At 49.5% G+C, this 14,214-nt stretch overlaps 1 protein-coding gene across 6 annotated transcripts in view; it reads right to left on the minus strand.

Annotated features, from left to right (window-relative positions):
* PLEKHG2 (pleckstrin homology and RhoGEF domain containing G2) overlaps nt 1-11,600 on the minus strand; it is a 65,029-nt gene extending 53,429 nt beyond the window's left edge. For 2 of the 6 annotated variants that reach the window (XM_061597133.1, XM_061597132.1), the window contains exon 1: nt 11,088-11,165. In XM_061597133.1, coding sequence (XP_061453117.1) covers nt 11,088-11,101 — 14 coding nt within the window. In that variant the 5' untranslated portion in view covers nt 11,102-11,165. The other 4 variants (XM_061597134.1, XM_061597135.1, XM_061597136.1 and 1 more) reach the window with 4 other exon arrangements.
* Between the last annotated feature and the right edge of the window lie 2,614 nt (nt 11,601-14,214).

Consider the following 14,214-nt stretch of genomic DNA (forward strand, 5'->3'; position numbering starts at 1 on the left):
CGGTTGGCAGCTCCATGTCAGTGGAGCAGTGGAATCCACTCCAGGCTTTCATCCCAACTTTCAAGGAGCTCCTGAAAGCTCAGATGAAAACCTGGAGCAGATTCCATTGTCTCAATGACATGGAGCCATCAGCCGCCACTGAGCCTCAATATGAAGTTAATTCTATTGACAATGGAATCTGATGAGATGCAATTTAAAAAAAACTCTTTGCAGGCAGATCAGCTGGGAGGGAAGTGGAGGAGGGACACAGAGTGAAATGTCTAAAGAGCTGGTGGTTTTCTTTCCAAAACCCAATCTGGCATATGTTGGACAAATGCTGTATCCCGGAACGAAGGCGGCAGTGAGGCAGCTGGGCCTCCCACCCCCCATCCCTCCGGTAAGGCTTGCCAAGTCGACATTTCAGAAATAAGGGACTTGATGAAGCTGCTGTCTTGGGAATCAAAGCAGCAAACTATTAAATTCCTTGGAGACAGGAAAGTGCCAGAATAAGCCATTTCTGGATAACTGCAGTGGCTGATTCCTACCTCCACCACTCCCCACCAAAAAAAAGTGCTATGCTCAGGCCTGCTGTCATGTTGGGGCCCACACAGGGGTCCATAGACAGCGTATGTAAATGATGGTGGAGTCCTACTCTCTGGAGGCAAAGGAGCCCCCCAGAATGTGGGGGGGGCAGTGTCTGTCTCCAAAATACAAGTATTTTTTAAAAAAGCTTTTCAGCTTCTGCACCAGCCTTCCCCAACTTGGAGCACTCTAGATGTTTTGGATTACCACTCCCATCAGCCCAAGCAAGCACGGCTGTGCTCCTATCAGCCTCCCTCCCTGCCTAGCATCATATGCCCATACTGGCTGGAGCTGATGGGAGTTGTAGTCCCAAGCATGGGGGGGTACCAGGCTGGCAAAGGCTGGTGAGGCTGCCTGGCCAACGGGAGCGTCCTTCTGTGACTAACACCTGGCTCAATTTCTCCTTTCCTTCTGGATTGTGGCATGATGAGAACAAATAAACTGAAAACTGATGATGGGGGGGTCTATTAGCCTGAATTTAGGAGTTACGTCCGCTCCTGAATGGACCGTTTTTCCCCTCAAGCAGGAGCCTCACAGCTTGGGAGCCTTGCTAGACTCAGGGCTACTTCTCGAGGTCCAGGTGACAGCTGAGTCTACTGGCCTCCTTTTTTAAATATGTATCAGGTTTATTTATTTATTTATTTATTTAGTTGCATTTCTAAACTGCCCTATAGCTAGCAGCTCCCAGGGCGGTGTACAACATGATAAAACCACAATATTTAAAATACAGCAAGTGTGTATTGCGCAGACAATATAAACATTATATAAACAAAGTGAAAGAAAACTAAAAAAATAAGATTAAAAGCTTAAATACTTTAAAATGCCTGGGTGAAGAGGTGGGTTTTTACCTGGCGCCGAAAAGATGACAGAGAAGGCGCCAGACGTATCTCATCTGGGAGGGCATTCCATAATTCGGGGGCCACCACCGAAAAGGCCCTAGATCTTGTTACTGTTCTCCGGGCCTCTGTATGGGTTGGGACCCGGAGAAGGGCCTTAGACGTCGAGCGGAGTGAACGGGTAGGAACATAGCGGGAGAGGCGTTCCATCAGATATTGCGGTCCAGTGCCGTTAAGGGCTTTATAGGTAAGGACCAACACTTTGAATCTGGCCCGGAAACATATTGGAAGCCAGTGCAGTTGGGCCAGAATAGGTGTTATGTGGTCGAATTTCTTCGTCCCAGTAAGAACTCTGGCCGCAGCATTCTGCACTAGCTGAAGTTTCCGAATCGTTTTCAAAGGTAACCCTACGTAGAGAGCATTACAGTAATCCAATCTAGAGGTTACCAGAGCGTGAATAACTGAGGCTAGGTTCTCCCTGTCCAGATAGGGTCGTAGTTGGGCTACCAGCCGAAGCTGGTAGAACGCATTTCGTGCCACCGAGGCTACCTGGGCCTCAAGTGACAGAAGCGGATCTAATAAGATCCCCAAACTATGGACCTGTTCCTTTAGGGGGAGTGTAACCCCATCTAGGACAGGTCTGACATCAACCATCTGAGCAGAGGGCCCCCCAACTAGCAGCATCTCAGTCTTGTCAGGATTGACTTCAGTTTGTTTGCTCTCATCCAGTCCATTATCGCGGCCAGGCAGCGGTTCAGTACAGCAACAGCCTCACCTGAAGAAGATGAAAAGGAGAAATAGAGCTGCGTATCATCAGCATATTGCTGGTAACGCACTCCATAACTCCTGATGACCTCACCCAGTGGCTTCATATAGATATTAAAAAGCATGGGGGACAGAACTGAGCCCTGCGGGACCCCATACTGGAGCACCCAGGGACTCGAGTAGTGTTCCCCAAGCATCACCTTCTGGAGACGATTCTCAAGATAGGAGCACAGCCACCGCCAAGCAGTGCCTCCAACTCCTAACTCCGCGAGTCGCCCCAGAAGGATACCATGGTCAATGGTATCAAAAGCCGCTGAGAGATCAAGGAGAACCAACAGAGTTACACTCCCTCTGTCTTCCTCCCGACAGAGGTCATCATACAGGGCGACCAAGGCTGTTTCTGTACCAAACCCCGGCCGAAAGCCGGATTGAAATGGATCCAGATAATCAGTTTCATCCAAGAGGGCCTGGAGTTGGCGAGCGACCACGCGCTCTGGAACCTTGCCCAGAAATGGAACATTTGCTACCGGCCTATAGTTGTTAAAGTTATCAGGGTCCAAGGAGGACTTTTTTAGGAGCGGTCGCACTACCGCCTGTTTCAGGCAAGGTGGGACCACTCCCTCTCGTAACGAGGCATTAATTACCTCCTTGGCCCAGCCGGCCGTTCCATTTCTGCTAGCTTTTATTAGCCACGAGGGGCAAGGGTCCAGAGCGGAAGTAGTCGCCCGTATCTGTCCAAGCACCTTGTCCACATCCTCGAGCTGTACCAACTGAAACTCATCCAATAAAACAGGACAAGACTGTGTTCTGGACACCTCATTAGATTCAACTGTTACAATATTGGAGTCAAGGTCCCGACGGATGTTTATGATCTTGTCTTGGAAGTGCCTCGCAAACTCATTACAGCGGGCTATTGATGGTAATATTGCGTCCGGAGAACCAGAGTGTAAAAGTCTCCGGACAACCTTATAAAGTTCCGCTGGGCGGTTACAAGATGACTGAATGGAGGTAGCGAAGTATTGCTTCTTCGCCATCCTCACCGCCTTCACATAGCGTTTCGTGGAGGCCTTCACAAGTGCATAATTACAGCCGTCGGGAGTTCGTCTCCATTTACCCTCCAACCGTCTCCTTTCTTGCTTCATCACTCTTAGCTCCTCGGTAAACCAAGGGGCCAATTGAGCTCTGCAATGGAGAGGGCGCACCGGGGCGATTGTGTCAACTGCCCGGGTCATTTCCATATTCCACAGAGTGACCAGGGTTTCGACAGGATCATCAGTTTTATCAGCCGGAAAATCCCCCAGAGCCCTCTGAAATCCTTCAGGATTCATTAGTCTCCGGGGACGGACCATCTTAATTGGTCCTCCACCCTTGCAGAGGGGAGAAGACGATGTGAGTCTAAATCTCAAGAGGCGATGATCTGTCCATAACAAAGGAATAGATGTAAGATTCCTCACTCCCAGATCACCTTCCCCCATTCCAGTGGCAAAAATCAAGTCTAGAGTATGTCCTGACACATGCGTCGGGCCAGCAACAAATTGAGACAGCCCCATGGCTGTCATGGAGGTCATGAAGTCCTGAGCCGCTCCAGAGGCGGCCTCGGCATGAATGTTGAGATCCCATGTGGTTTGCCAGCAATCTTTCTCTCTCACCACCGTCCTGCACGCTTTGGTAACCTCTAGCCTTGACTACTGCCATGCCCTGTTCACAGAGCACTTCACTTGGTCTGGAATGTGGCAGTTGCGCTTCAGGAACAGTGTGACGCTCACTCAATATAAGCTCCTCTGGCTATCCGTTTGCTCCTGGGCACAATTCAAGATGCTGAAGTGAGAAACCTTTTTTCGGTCCAAGGGCCATGTTCCCTTCTTGGGGCTGCGTGCCACTGGTGGGCAGGGCCACAGGCAAAAAGTGGCTGGAGCAATGAAGGCAAACTTTTACGTAGGCTGGTTTCTGCAGTAACCCCCCCCCCCCATCCAGACAAGTAAGAGCCATTGTCAGAGTGCAGGAACAGCCATCTGTCGGGAATGCTTTGATTTGGATTCCTGCATTGAGCAGGGGGTTGGACTTGATGGCCTTATAGGTCCCTTCCAAATCTACTATTCTATGATTCTATGACACAGGCCAGCCTGGCAAAAAATCTTGAGGCGGGTGCAAAATAGGACGAGCAAGGGGAGGGGTCCTGGGAGAGGAGGTGCAGCTAGGGAAGGAGGGTGGCCTGGGTAAGAGTTCCAAGGGCCAGGCAGAGATGCCAAGAGAGCCACATTCAGACCCCTGGCCCTGCCCACAGCCCTAGAGCCGTGGGGACTAAACTGTGACCACAACTCCCATAACCTACTTATAGTTATTTATCGTTTTTTTAAATTCAGATTGATTTACCATAATGGTCTTTGTTTTAAAATTTGTATATAACACAACATGTAAAGAACATTCCGGATTTGTTTTGTTCATAAAATTTAAAGTTTCAATAAAAAGCATTAAAAAAACAAGAACAACTCCCATAACTTCTGACCACTGGCCATGCTGACTGCTTGGAACTGTCATTCAGCACCATCTGGAGGACCACGGGATTAGCCACCCCTGCACCAACGGCCCACATCTGGGAAACCTTAGGGACCACCCTTTCTGACCCTAGCAAGGGCCATCGCTCACTGGCAGAGCCTCCACTTTGCATGCAGGAGGCCCCAGGCTCAATCCCCACCCGGCATCTCCAAGCAGGGCTGGGAGAGACTCCATATTTGACACCCCAGAAAGCCGCTGCCAGTCAGTGTAGCCAACACTGAGCTAGATGGACCAGTGGTCTGACTCTAGTTTTCCTACGTGAAGTGGGTACTGCTCAGACAACATCTCTTGCTTAGGCGGCTACTTTACTCTGGGAAAAACATGACGGGTGTGAGGGCATTGAGTAATCAGCTGGTTCAGCTGTCTCCTGGGATTTCTCCTGGACTGTTGCTCACTCCCCCAGAATGTCGTCTGAGCAGCTCCAGGCCGCCTCTGCTTTAAGTGCCTCCTTTTGGGCTGCATGCCCAAGAGCTGCTTAATCTAGCATCACGTCCCGGGGCCCTCAGCAGTGGGTGCAACATATAAACATTTGGTTTTTTCCCATTCCTGCGGAGCAGCTAGGACGTGATGCTCGATTATGTGAACGGACATCGTTGCAGCACTGGGAGTGCACAAGAGGCCACGCGGGGCTTATGCACGGAAAAAGCATCGCAATTGAAGTTTTCTCTCTGCCGTTACGATCGGTGACGGCTCCTCCACATGGGCAGGCCACCCCTTGAGGCTAGTGGCGGCTGGTGGCTCCACGTCAGTGGGGCATGGAATCCACTCCAGGTTTTAGTCTGAATGTTCAAAGAGCTGTCCAAGGTGCAACTGGAATAAATGCAGATTCTTCCCTTGTTTACCTGTCCCTCCATTTCCCTTGCCCCTGTGTTGAATTCTAGATTGCAAGGCCTGAGTGGCAGAGACCTGTCCTCTCAACCTTTGCAAAGTACCACGAACATGAAAACGGAAATGGACTGCCTTCAAGTCGCTCCAGACTTATGGCCACCCTATGAATAGGGTTTTCATGGTAAGTGGTGTTCAGAGGCGGTTTACCATTGCCTTCCTCTGAGGCTGAGAGGCAGTGACTGGCCCAAGGTCACCCAGTGAGCTTCATGGCTGTGTGAGGATTCGAACCCTGGTCTTCCAGCTTTGGGATTTTCAGGAGTTGTCCCAGCTGTAGAACTCCCATGCTGGTTCTGTGTCACAAGAAGCGTTCTAGTGGGCAAAGCTAGTTAAAGGGGCAGGCTCAGACGAGTGGCCGGCTTGGGTCCACCCTTTGATTCAGCTTCACTAAAACATTTACTCCGGGTCAGATATTCCCTCTTCCTTCTATTCATTTGGCCTCCCAGCAGGAGAGTTGCACAGCAGCTAACATTTCTGTGGCTTAACTTCTCTAAACAGGAGCATGAGGAGGTTGGGGACGGGTGGGCTGGGAGGCTCCTTCGGCAGACAGGGGATGACGTCAAGTCTCTGTTTTCATCCCTGGGGCTATCAAGGGCCCCTGATCAAACATACAGGGCATTCCTGGAGAAAACTGCATCTGATTCTGACTCCTTTGGTTCTGCAATGGGCTGGCTGGCTGTTACTAACTCCAAAGACATTATTCTCCATTTGCCTTGCGGGGATTGGTGTTCCCACGCATAAGTGAGCGGGTAAGAGACACTCTAGCAATAGAGGCTGGTGGCTCCAATGTCAGTAGGGCAGTGAATCCTCTCCGGGTTTTAGAGCCTTGGACAGCTCCTTGAAAGTTCAGACTAAAACCAGGAGTGGATTCCACAGCCGCCGCTGCAGTCTATCCAACTATTGGAGGACTAAAAGAATTATCTCAAGCTTCTGAGCCAGTGAAACTGACTGTCGAACGGAGGCCGTTCCCTAAGGGTGCTTGCAGACTATCACACAATTTTTGGGGGGAGGGGAATTCAATCACATACCGACAAACTCAGGTTGCACAATTCAGGTTGGTTGGCTGCTGTCATGCAACGAACCCGTTTGTTGCCCAGCTCACCAAACTGGGCTTTTTGCAATGAGGAAAGCGACTGGAAAATGCCTCAGAAACTGTGAGATAACAATTGGTTGGTGCCCAGCCATTCAGCCTCCCCACACACAAACCAGGATAAGCTCAATAAATAGTCGACATTGTCTAACCTCTGCCCAACTCTGTGCAAATAAATCAGGACGAATGCTGAATAAATAGGTAATGTGGAAGCAACCAATTAAGGGATGGTGACTGGCCTAAGGCCTTTGAGAGGCTCCATGATTTAGCTGGAACTTAATAATACTTAGCATTTATGCAGACCATGACTCCAGGAGTCCTCAGAGCCCTCTATAGTAGGCCAGCATTACTGCGACCCGGGGCAGGGAACCTCAGGTCCAGTGGATGAATGTGGCCCTTCATGCGTCTCTATGTGGCCCTTCAAGAGTCTCTATGTGGCCCTTGGAACTCTCCGCAGGCCACACTTGCTACTGGCCCTGTTTTGCACCCTCCTAGAGTGTTTTTGGCTGGCTGGGACGGGTCCCTGAACTCTGACTATGCCTCTTGGTTGTCTGGATGGAGGATGCAGAAGGGCGCGTGAGTGCGTGTAGGAACGAGCTTGCTGTACAAAGGTGTAATCTACTTTAGTCGCTCTGCCTGCTTTGACTCGTGCCAAAGGGAGCAACAGTAAATTCTGAAACTTGACCCATGTTTATCTTTCAAGAACACACTATGCTGATTTGAGGATTATCCCCTGCCAGTGGCTAGTCTCTCACCTTCCTAGCACCTGCATCCCAACTTCCCTCTGTTCTTCCATCCTGCTGGGTCAAAACCAAGGCCCAGAGAGTCCAGGTGACCCCAGAAGTTCATGAGCAAGGCATGAACATTGACTATGTTCCCCTGCCATTCGTTCCCAGCACCTGGCATTCAGAGATAGACTACCCCTGCACATGGAGATTTCACTCTATTGCACCTGCTGTGCCCTCTCCAAAACAAAGATAAATAAACTGAGCACAGCTGAACTCATGAGGAGTGGGAAAGAACCTGTTTTCATTGATGGGGCTCAGTTCCATTATTAATAAGGAAGTGTGGATCTCTGATAACGCAGAGAAGGCTATTTCCTCACCTCTCAGTCACCACAGCCAGTCCCTGCACATCCCAAATGGGGAACTTGACATGTATGGTTTAATTTGGATTCCTGCATTGAGCAGAGGTTGGACTGGATGACCTTATAGACCCCTTCCAACTTTACGATTCTGTAATTCTAACTTCCATGTCAAAGTCTGCAACTTCCCGGCAGAGGTGAATCTCAGTGCCTGTCCTGAGCACCTTTGATGCCAGACCATGATGAGTGCCTCTGGGCATACACAGAGGGCCATGGCTCACTCTGCCCTAACTGCTGTTAAGGAAAATGGTTTTAGCAAGGCGTCCACAGCAGGTGTGAAGCCCATAACCCCATTTTGAAAATCAAGGTTATAATCTGACACACCCTTACCCGAGAGTAAGCGCCACTAAAGTGGGGACTTGCTTCCAAGTAAAAGTGCGCAGAATCAGGCTGCAGGTAGCGACTGTTGCACCAAACAGAATGTGGTGACAGAGGGTAGTGTGGGGATGCAAGAGGGATTTGGCAAGCGGGGTGCAGATACCGCTTCACTAGCGCTGATGGCTGGTGACCACTTGGGATTGGCAGGGCTGAGCTAGGGCCAAAGGCGGGCAGATGGGGGCTCATTCTAGTTTGGTCCTCCTCTTCCTCTCTGCTGAGTTTGAAAACTGAGCCAAAGGGGGAGGAAGCAGACAGTCAGTGCCACCCTGTGGGCTGGTTGCAACCAAGGAGGCAGGCAGCTGGGGGCTGGCAGCGGACAGAGTGAAGTTGCTGTGGCAGGGCCCCATTTGCTCTAAGGGAGTGGCCCCTGCTGCTCACTCACACTAGCCTGCATCTTTCCGGCTTCTGCAATGCCTTCCCGGCCCTTGTTGTAACTGGCAGCCCCCCTCCAAATGCCAGGGTTTGCCACTCCTTTTTTTTAGCCCACTTCCTCTTTGTTCCACATGCCCCTTCCTTGGCTGCAGAAATAAGGCACCTTCTTCTCTCTTCTGTTTCCAAATCCCCCTCTCCTCCTTGCCCCTACTCATACGCACCCTGGCTAGAAAGAGCCCCTGTTAGCCAGCCAGTTCCCTAACAACACTTAGGTCTTGCGCATTCTCCACCCTCTACGTACGCTGACATACAATTCCCTTTCTCTCTTCCATTGAAAACTAACCCTCCAAAGTGGAGAATTGCATTCCACACCCAGGCCTTGGAACAGACGGCTTTCCCTCATTCAGCCCATGCACACTTTTTAAGGGTACTAGATTCCAGGCCCCCTCCTCTGCACATCATTAAAAACAACGCAACAACACACGCAGCCTAGCAACCTTACAAGCCATTGATCCTGAGGGACTTTCCTAGAATGGATTCCTAGAGAGCGAGCCAACGCAAGCCTCCCACTTCCTGTAGGGAGTCCAAGAACAACACACCCTCCAAAAAAAAAAAACCCTGTGTAAGGTGCTCCTAAACTCTGCCCATGTACAAAGTTTAAAATCTGAGAAGCAGCACTGTTAATTCACCACTTGGCACTTCGACACACAAGATGCACCAAGGTGTGTTTACACCATCCTGCTGCCTTCCAGATGTTTTGGACTACAACTCCCATCAGCTCCAGCCAGTGAGCTGGCTGGGCCTGATGGGAATTGCAGTCGAAACCTTCTGGAGAGCATCAGATTAGTCAAAGATGGTTGACACAATCACTTTAACCCCTTCTTCCCACCATCATCAGGGATGAGCATGCCAGTTCTTTGTGGTTTTATTCCTTTTTTTAAAATCCTGAAGCCCCCTATGACTGATAAAGAAGCAAGGTGGGCGCATCACTTTCCATTAATCTCTTGGAGGAAACAGTTGATTACTCCAAAGTAACGGCTCCATGGGAAATGGAGGGCCGTGACCCAGTGTAATCCGTAGCTCAGCGGGAGAGCATCTGCCTTGCATGCAGAAAGTCCAGGTTCAATCCCCAGCATCTCTAGCTAGGGCTGGGAGAGGCTCTTGCCTGAGCCCCTGGAAAGCAACTGCTGCCAGTCAGTGCAGACAATACTGAGCTGGATGGAGCAATGGCCTGACTCAGTATAAGGCGTGTTCCTACATTCCTAACTGGGTGCACAGAGATAAAATCACACTCTTTCCCTCTGAATTAATTAATTAATCCGGGGGTGGGAGGCGGGGAGATCATTCCCTTCCTTTTGTATTCAAGAGCATAAGGGCCAGGCACACCATGTGACATTCGAACAGGTTTTTTGGGAACAAAAAACTGTCTTTTTTCAGCACTCTTGATGGTGAGACCAGTTGGTTGATTCAGCATCCCAGCCCTGACTCGGAAGTAAGTCTCTCTGAGTACAACTGAGTTTACTTGTGGGAAATACGCATGAGATTGGGAGTGGGGAAGCCTGCAGGAAAAACTAACCCAACCCTCCAAAATCCTTCCTTTGGGGCCAAGCGTTCATCTCAGCTTCACAATCTGTTTTTTGGTGCCACAGCTCAGCTCTGGAAAATGGCAAGTGGCAACAAACAGTGCCTCTAATCACACACAGAGCGCCTTTTTCTCCCCAGAGAACTAACAAGAGCCAGGCCCCAGAAATCTGTGACAAAGGTTATGAGCTTTCAGAGGAGAGAGCGGGAGTGTGACTTCACAGCAGTCAGGAGGTTTCCTGGCTCCTGAACGTAAAGCCATGCTGAGGATTAAAGCTCTCTTGCACAGAAGCCTGGAAGGGTTAGGAGGGGCCATTCTTGCAAGGCAATGTCCCTCCGTTCAAAGGCAGAGCGAAGCCACAAAGTTATTCATCACATTTACACCCAGCATGTTTTACAATCCCATCGTACATTCTTCTTGGGATGCACATTCCCCACCCCATAGCCAAAGACCGAGGAAAGGAGACCCAAACAATATAATGTAGCTGGCTGCATGTCTCTTAGAGCATGCGCAAAGAGCCTTTCTTTCACCACACCTGGGATCAAGCCTCTGTGATCCAAGGCCAAGTTCCTGTTGAGGCCATTAGCTCCAAGCTATTCGTTTGTGCTGGAAATGTTCAAGGTTTAATTTTGATTGGTTTTGTTCTCAAAATAAATGGGGGGGGGCAGAGATCCAGTTTAAATCTACCTGGAAGCTTCACAATCTTTGGCATGGAAGCTCGTTTATCCTAATTAAGTCCAACTGCCTGTTACTACGCTTGCCTTCCAGAGAAGAGCACTCTGGACATGCTCTACAACTCCCTTTTGTATTTAACCAGTTATCTCTACGCCAGGATTAAAACCCAACCCTTCCAGCAGAGCCTACGCTTTTAGGCACACTTACTTGGGAGTAAGCTCCACTGAACTCCAGGGGACTTACTTCTGAGTAAACATCCGCGGATCAGACTCTGGATACTTTTTGACCTGGCCTTTCCACAGCTGGTCAACGGACGACTCACCCTTCCAGATCGTGCTCGCGCGCGTTGCCTCTCCTGGCGATCCTCAGCAATGCGGGCGATCCTCAGTTCCCAGTCCAAACCATCACCGCCGTCGCCGCCATGCTGGGGAGACTGGCGGAGTCCATCCCGGTATTCTGGAATGCAAGGGAGACGGTTCGGGTCTCAAATCCGGCGTGAAGCACATTCCTGGCTTCGACTGCACACGCTCAGGAAAGATCTCTTTCCTTTCTCTCTGTCTCCCCCCGCCCTTCCCGGCTAGGGCTTGTGGGGAGAGGGCTGAGCCGGACCACCCCCCAAGTCGCCTCACCGCTCAGACGTTGCAGGCTGCCCCCTTCCTTCCTTCCTTCCACATTTCTTTCTCGGGGAAGGGGGCGGGCGAGGGAGGGAGGGAGACAGCCGCTCAGACGAGGCAACAGATCCCAGCTGGAGAAAGTGGGAGGGGGGCAGAGGAAGGGGGCGGGCGGAGGAAGGGGGGGAGAAGAACGAGCAAATGGATGGAAACGGGGAAATGGGGCAGGCGGGGAAGGAGGGAAGGCACCAAAAAATTCTCTCACACTCACTTCTGCTGGAGTTTCCTGTTCGCAGACAGATGCGGGGGGGGGGGCTTTAACTCCTTGCTTGCCAGACAGGGAAATCTGTTTCATTTTCCCGGTCGCAGATAAAAAAAATCAAACAAAAGCAGAGATTCATACTTTATTTTTTTGTTCTCCCAGGTGGAACTTAAACTTTGACTTCCAAGCAGAAGGAAAAATGGACCGACCGCTTCGCTTGAAACGAAATAAAATAAAATACTGGGCTGGTGCTACTGTCAGCTTGGCTGGAACTGGCACAGAGGCTTCTCACCGCCACAAGCATGCACAAAGTGCGTTCCCCCACCCCCCCTTCACTGCTGAGAAGAACATCACAGCCTACGCTCGTATGTTTGGGATTACGGGACAAGGTCTCCGCGTCAGAAATGGAAGGGTCCCCATACATATTTGCTTGGAAATTAAACAGTGACTGGAATATAGGCTCTGGAAGCTGTTAGACATCCCTGAGAATGTCCGAGAACTGGTTGGACTTAGTGGGGAGTGCAATATACGTTTTTATGGTCAGAGGCACTCTTGTCTTTAGTAGTAGTAGCAGTAGTAGCAGTAATGGATGTTCTAGGAATGAAGCTTTGGAGGGAAAACAGCCCAAACGATATTGGGGCCCTTCAGTTGATTTTGACTTTGAACTTAATTTGAGCCCTGAAACGTCCTTTAATGCGTGTCTCTGCACATGTACAGACTGCCCCATGCTCAAATTTTGGAACCTCCTTTAATGTGATGAATGTGTGCCTCTGGGCATGTACAAGGTGCCTTCTGCTCATCCCTGTAATTCAGAGGCAGGTCTCCCAGAGGCATTTCTTTATTTATATTAAGGCAATTTTTATACCTTTCATTTGGATTGTCCAAGCAGGCCTAAGCCCCAGCTCCTCTCTCTTTAGAAATTCAGCGCTCCTTGACCTACGTGTAACCTGATGTAGAAGGAAAGGTGGGAGAAGGAAGAGCATTTCTCCTTGGCAACTGGTGCAGAGATGACTTCCCCTGCCAAACTACCAGTGTGTGGCCCAGGCATTTAGCCCTCTGTCTACTGTGTAGAGCAGCCTGCCCCAAGCTGGTGGCCAACTAGGGCTGATGGGAGTTGCTATCATCCAAACCATCTGGAGGGCAGCAGGCAGGAGAAGGCTGGGTTGGACTAGGACTGGAGAGGCTTAGACACAAACTTCACTGGGTGACCTTGGGCCAGTCACTGCCGCTCCCAGCCTGACCTCCCTCACAGGGCTGTAGTGAGCATGTACTAGAGGGAAAGGAAGAACCATCTTGGGGAGGCTATACATGTAGCGAATACATAAATTGCCATTGGAAGTAAATAAATTACTTGCATCTTGTGTTGCTATTAGAAAAAAAATCAGGGCTCACTTATAACCCAGGTTCATTCCGAACTCAGACAGCTCTGCCAGACATAATAAAGAGAGAACATCACATTTTAAAGCTTTTTAAGCAGAGATCTTTCCTAGTCTGCATCTGCGTTGGAATTGTTTTTAGGTGTTTGAATTGTTTTATTCTTGTGTGTTTGCCGCCCTGGGCTGCTTTAAGAGGAAGGGCGGGATATAAATGTAATAATAAAATAAATAATAATTTAAAATTAACAAGTGCTGTCTGCAGGAGATCCATCCAGCCTTGCATCCTGTTTCCAACAGGGAAAGAGGGCGTGAAAGGGATGAGCTTCCTCTAGGGTTGATCCTCAGTAGCTGGTACTCAGAGACAGACTGCTCCTAAATGTGGAGGTTCCATTTAGCCATCATGGCTACTGGCCACTGCTACGCCTCTCCTCCTCCATGAATATATCTGTTCTCCCTCTTTTAGAGCCATCTAAGCCAGTGGGCCACCACCACCACCACCACCGTGTCTTGTGGCAGGGGATTTCCATAAAAGCCTTCTCCGACCTGTTACCCTCCAGATGGTTTGGACTACAGGTCGCATCAGCCCTAGCCAGTATGGCCAATGGTCAAGGAGGGATGGTGGGAGTTGTAGTCCAACGTCTGGAGGCCACAGACAGAGGAGACCTCTAATCCGCACAAACCAAAATCATTCCTTGGCCCCAAGGATCTCAGCATTAATGCATATAAATCTGCAAGTGCACTCCTAATATCTATATTTAGGTCGTTACTTTATTGCCTAACGATAGGCTGCAAACTCAAGCAAGGATGAAGGAATCTATCAATTTTGGTTTCCTCTTAGTTGATCATTTTCCCATTCTTTCCCCGTTTGCCATGTTTCTGCATCAGCCTGCATTTTTTTTAATTTTAAGCAGATTAACATATGCTTAAAATATCATGAAAATTCGTCAGCATTTTAGCGTGCATTTCTCCTAACATACACATTCTTTATTTCTTAGGTTGTTGCTATTATATATGTTTTATGTCTACAATTAAGTAGATAATAACTTATGTTGTGAGATTTTGTATTTTATTATGTATTTCTTCTTATTATAATTGCTTTAATTTTTGTATGATATAGATAT

Source organism: Rhineura floridana, chromosome 15, assembly GCF_030035675.1.
Source record: "Rhineura floridana isolate rRhiFlo1 chromosome 15, rRhiFlo1.hap2, whole genome shotgun sequence".
Classification (NCBI taxonomy): domain Eukaryota; kingdom Metazoa; phylum Chordata; class Lepidosauria; order Squamata; family Rhineuridae; genus Rhineura; species Rhineura floridana.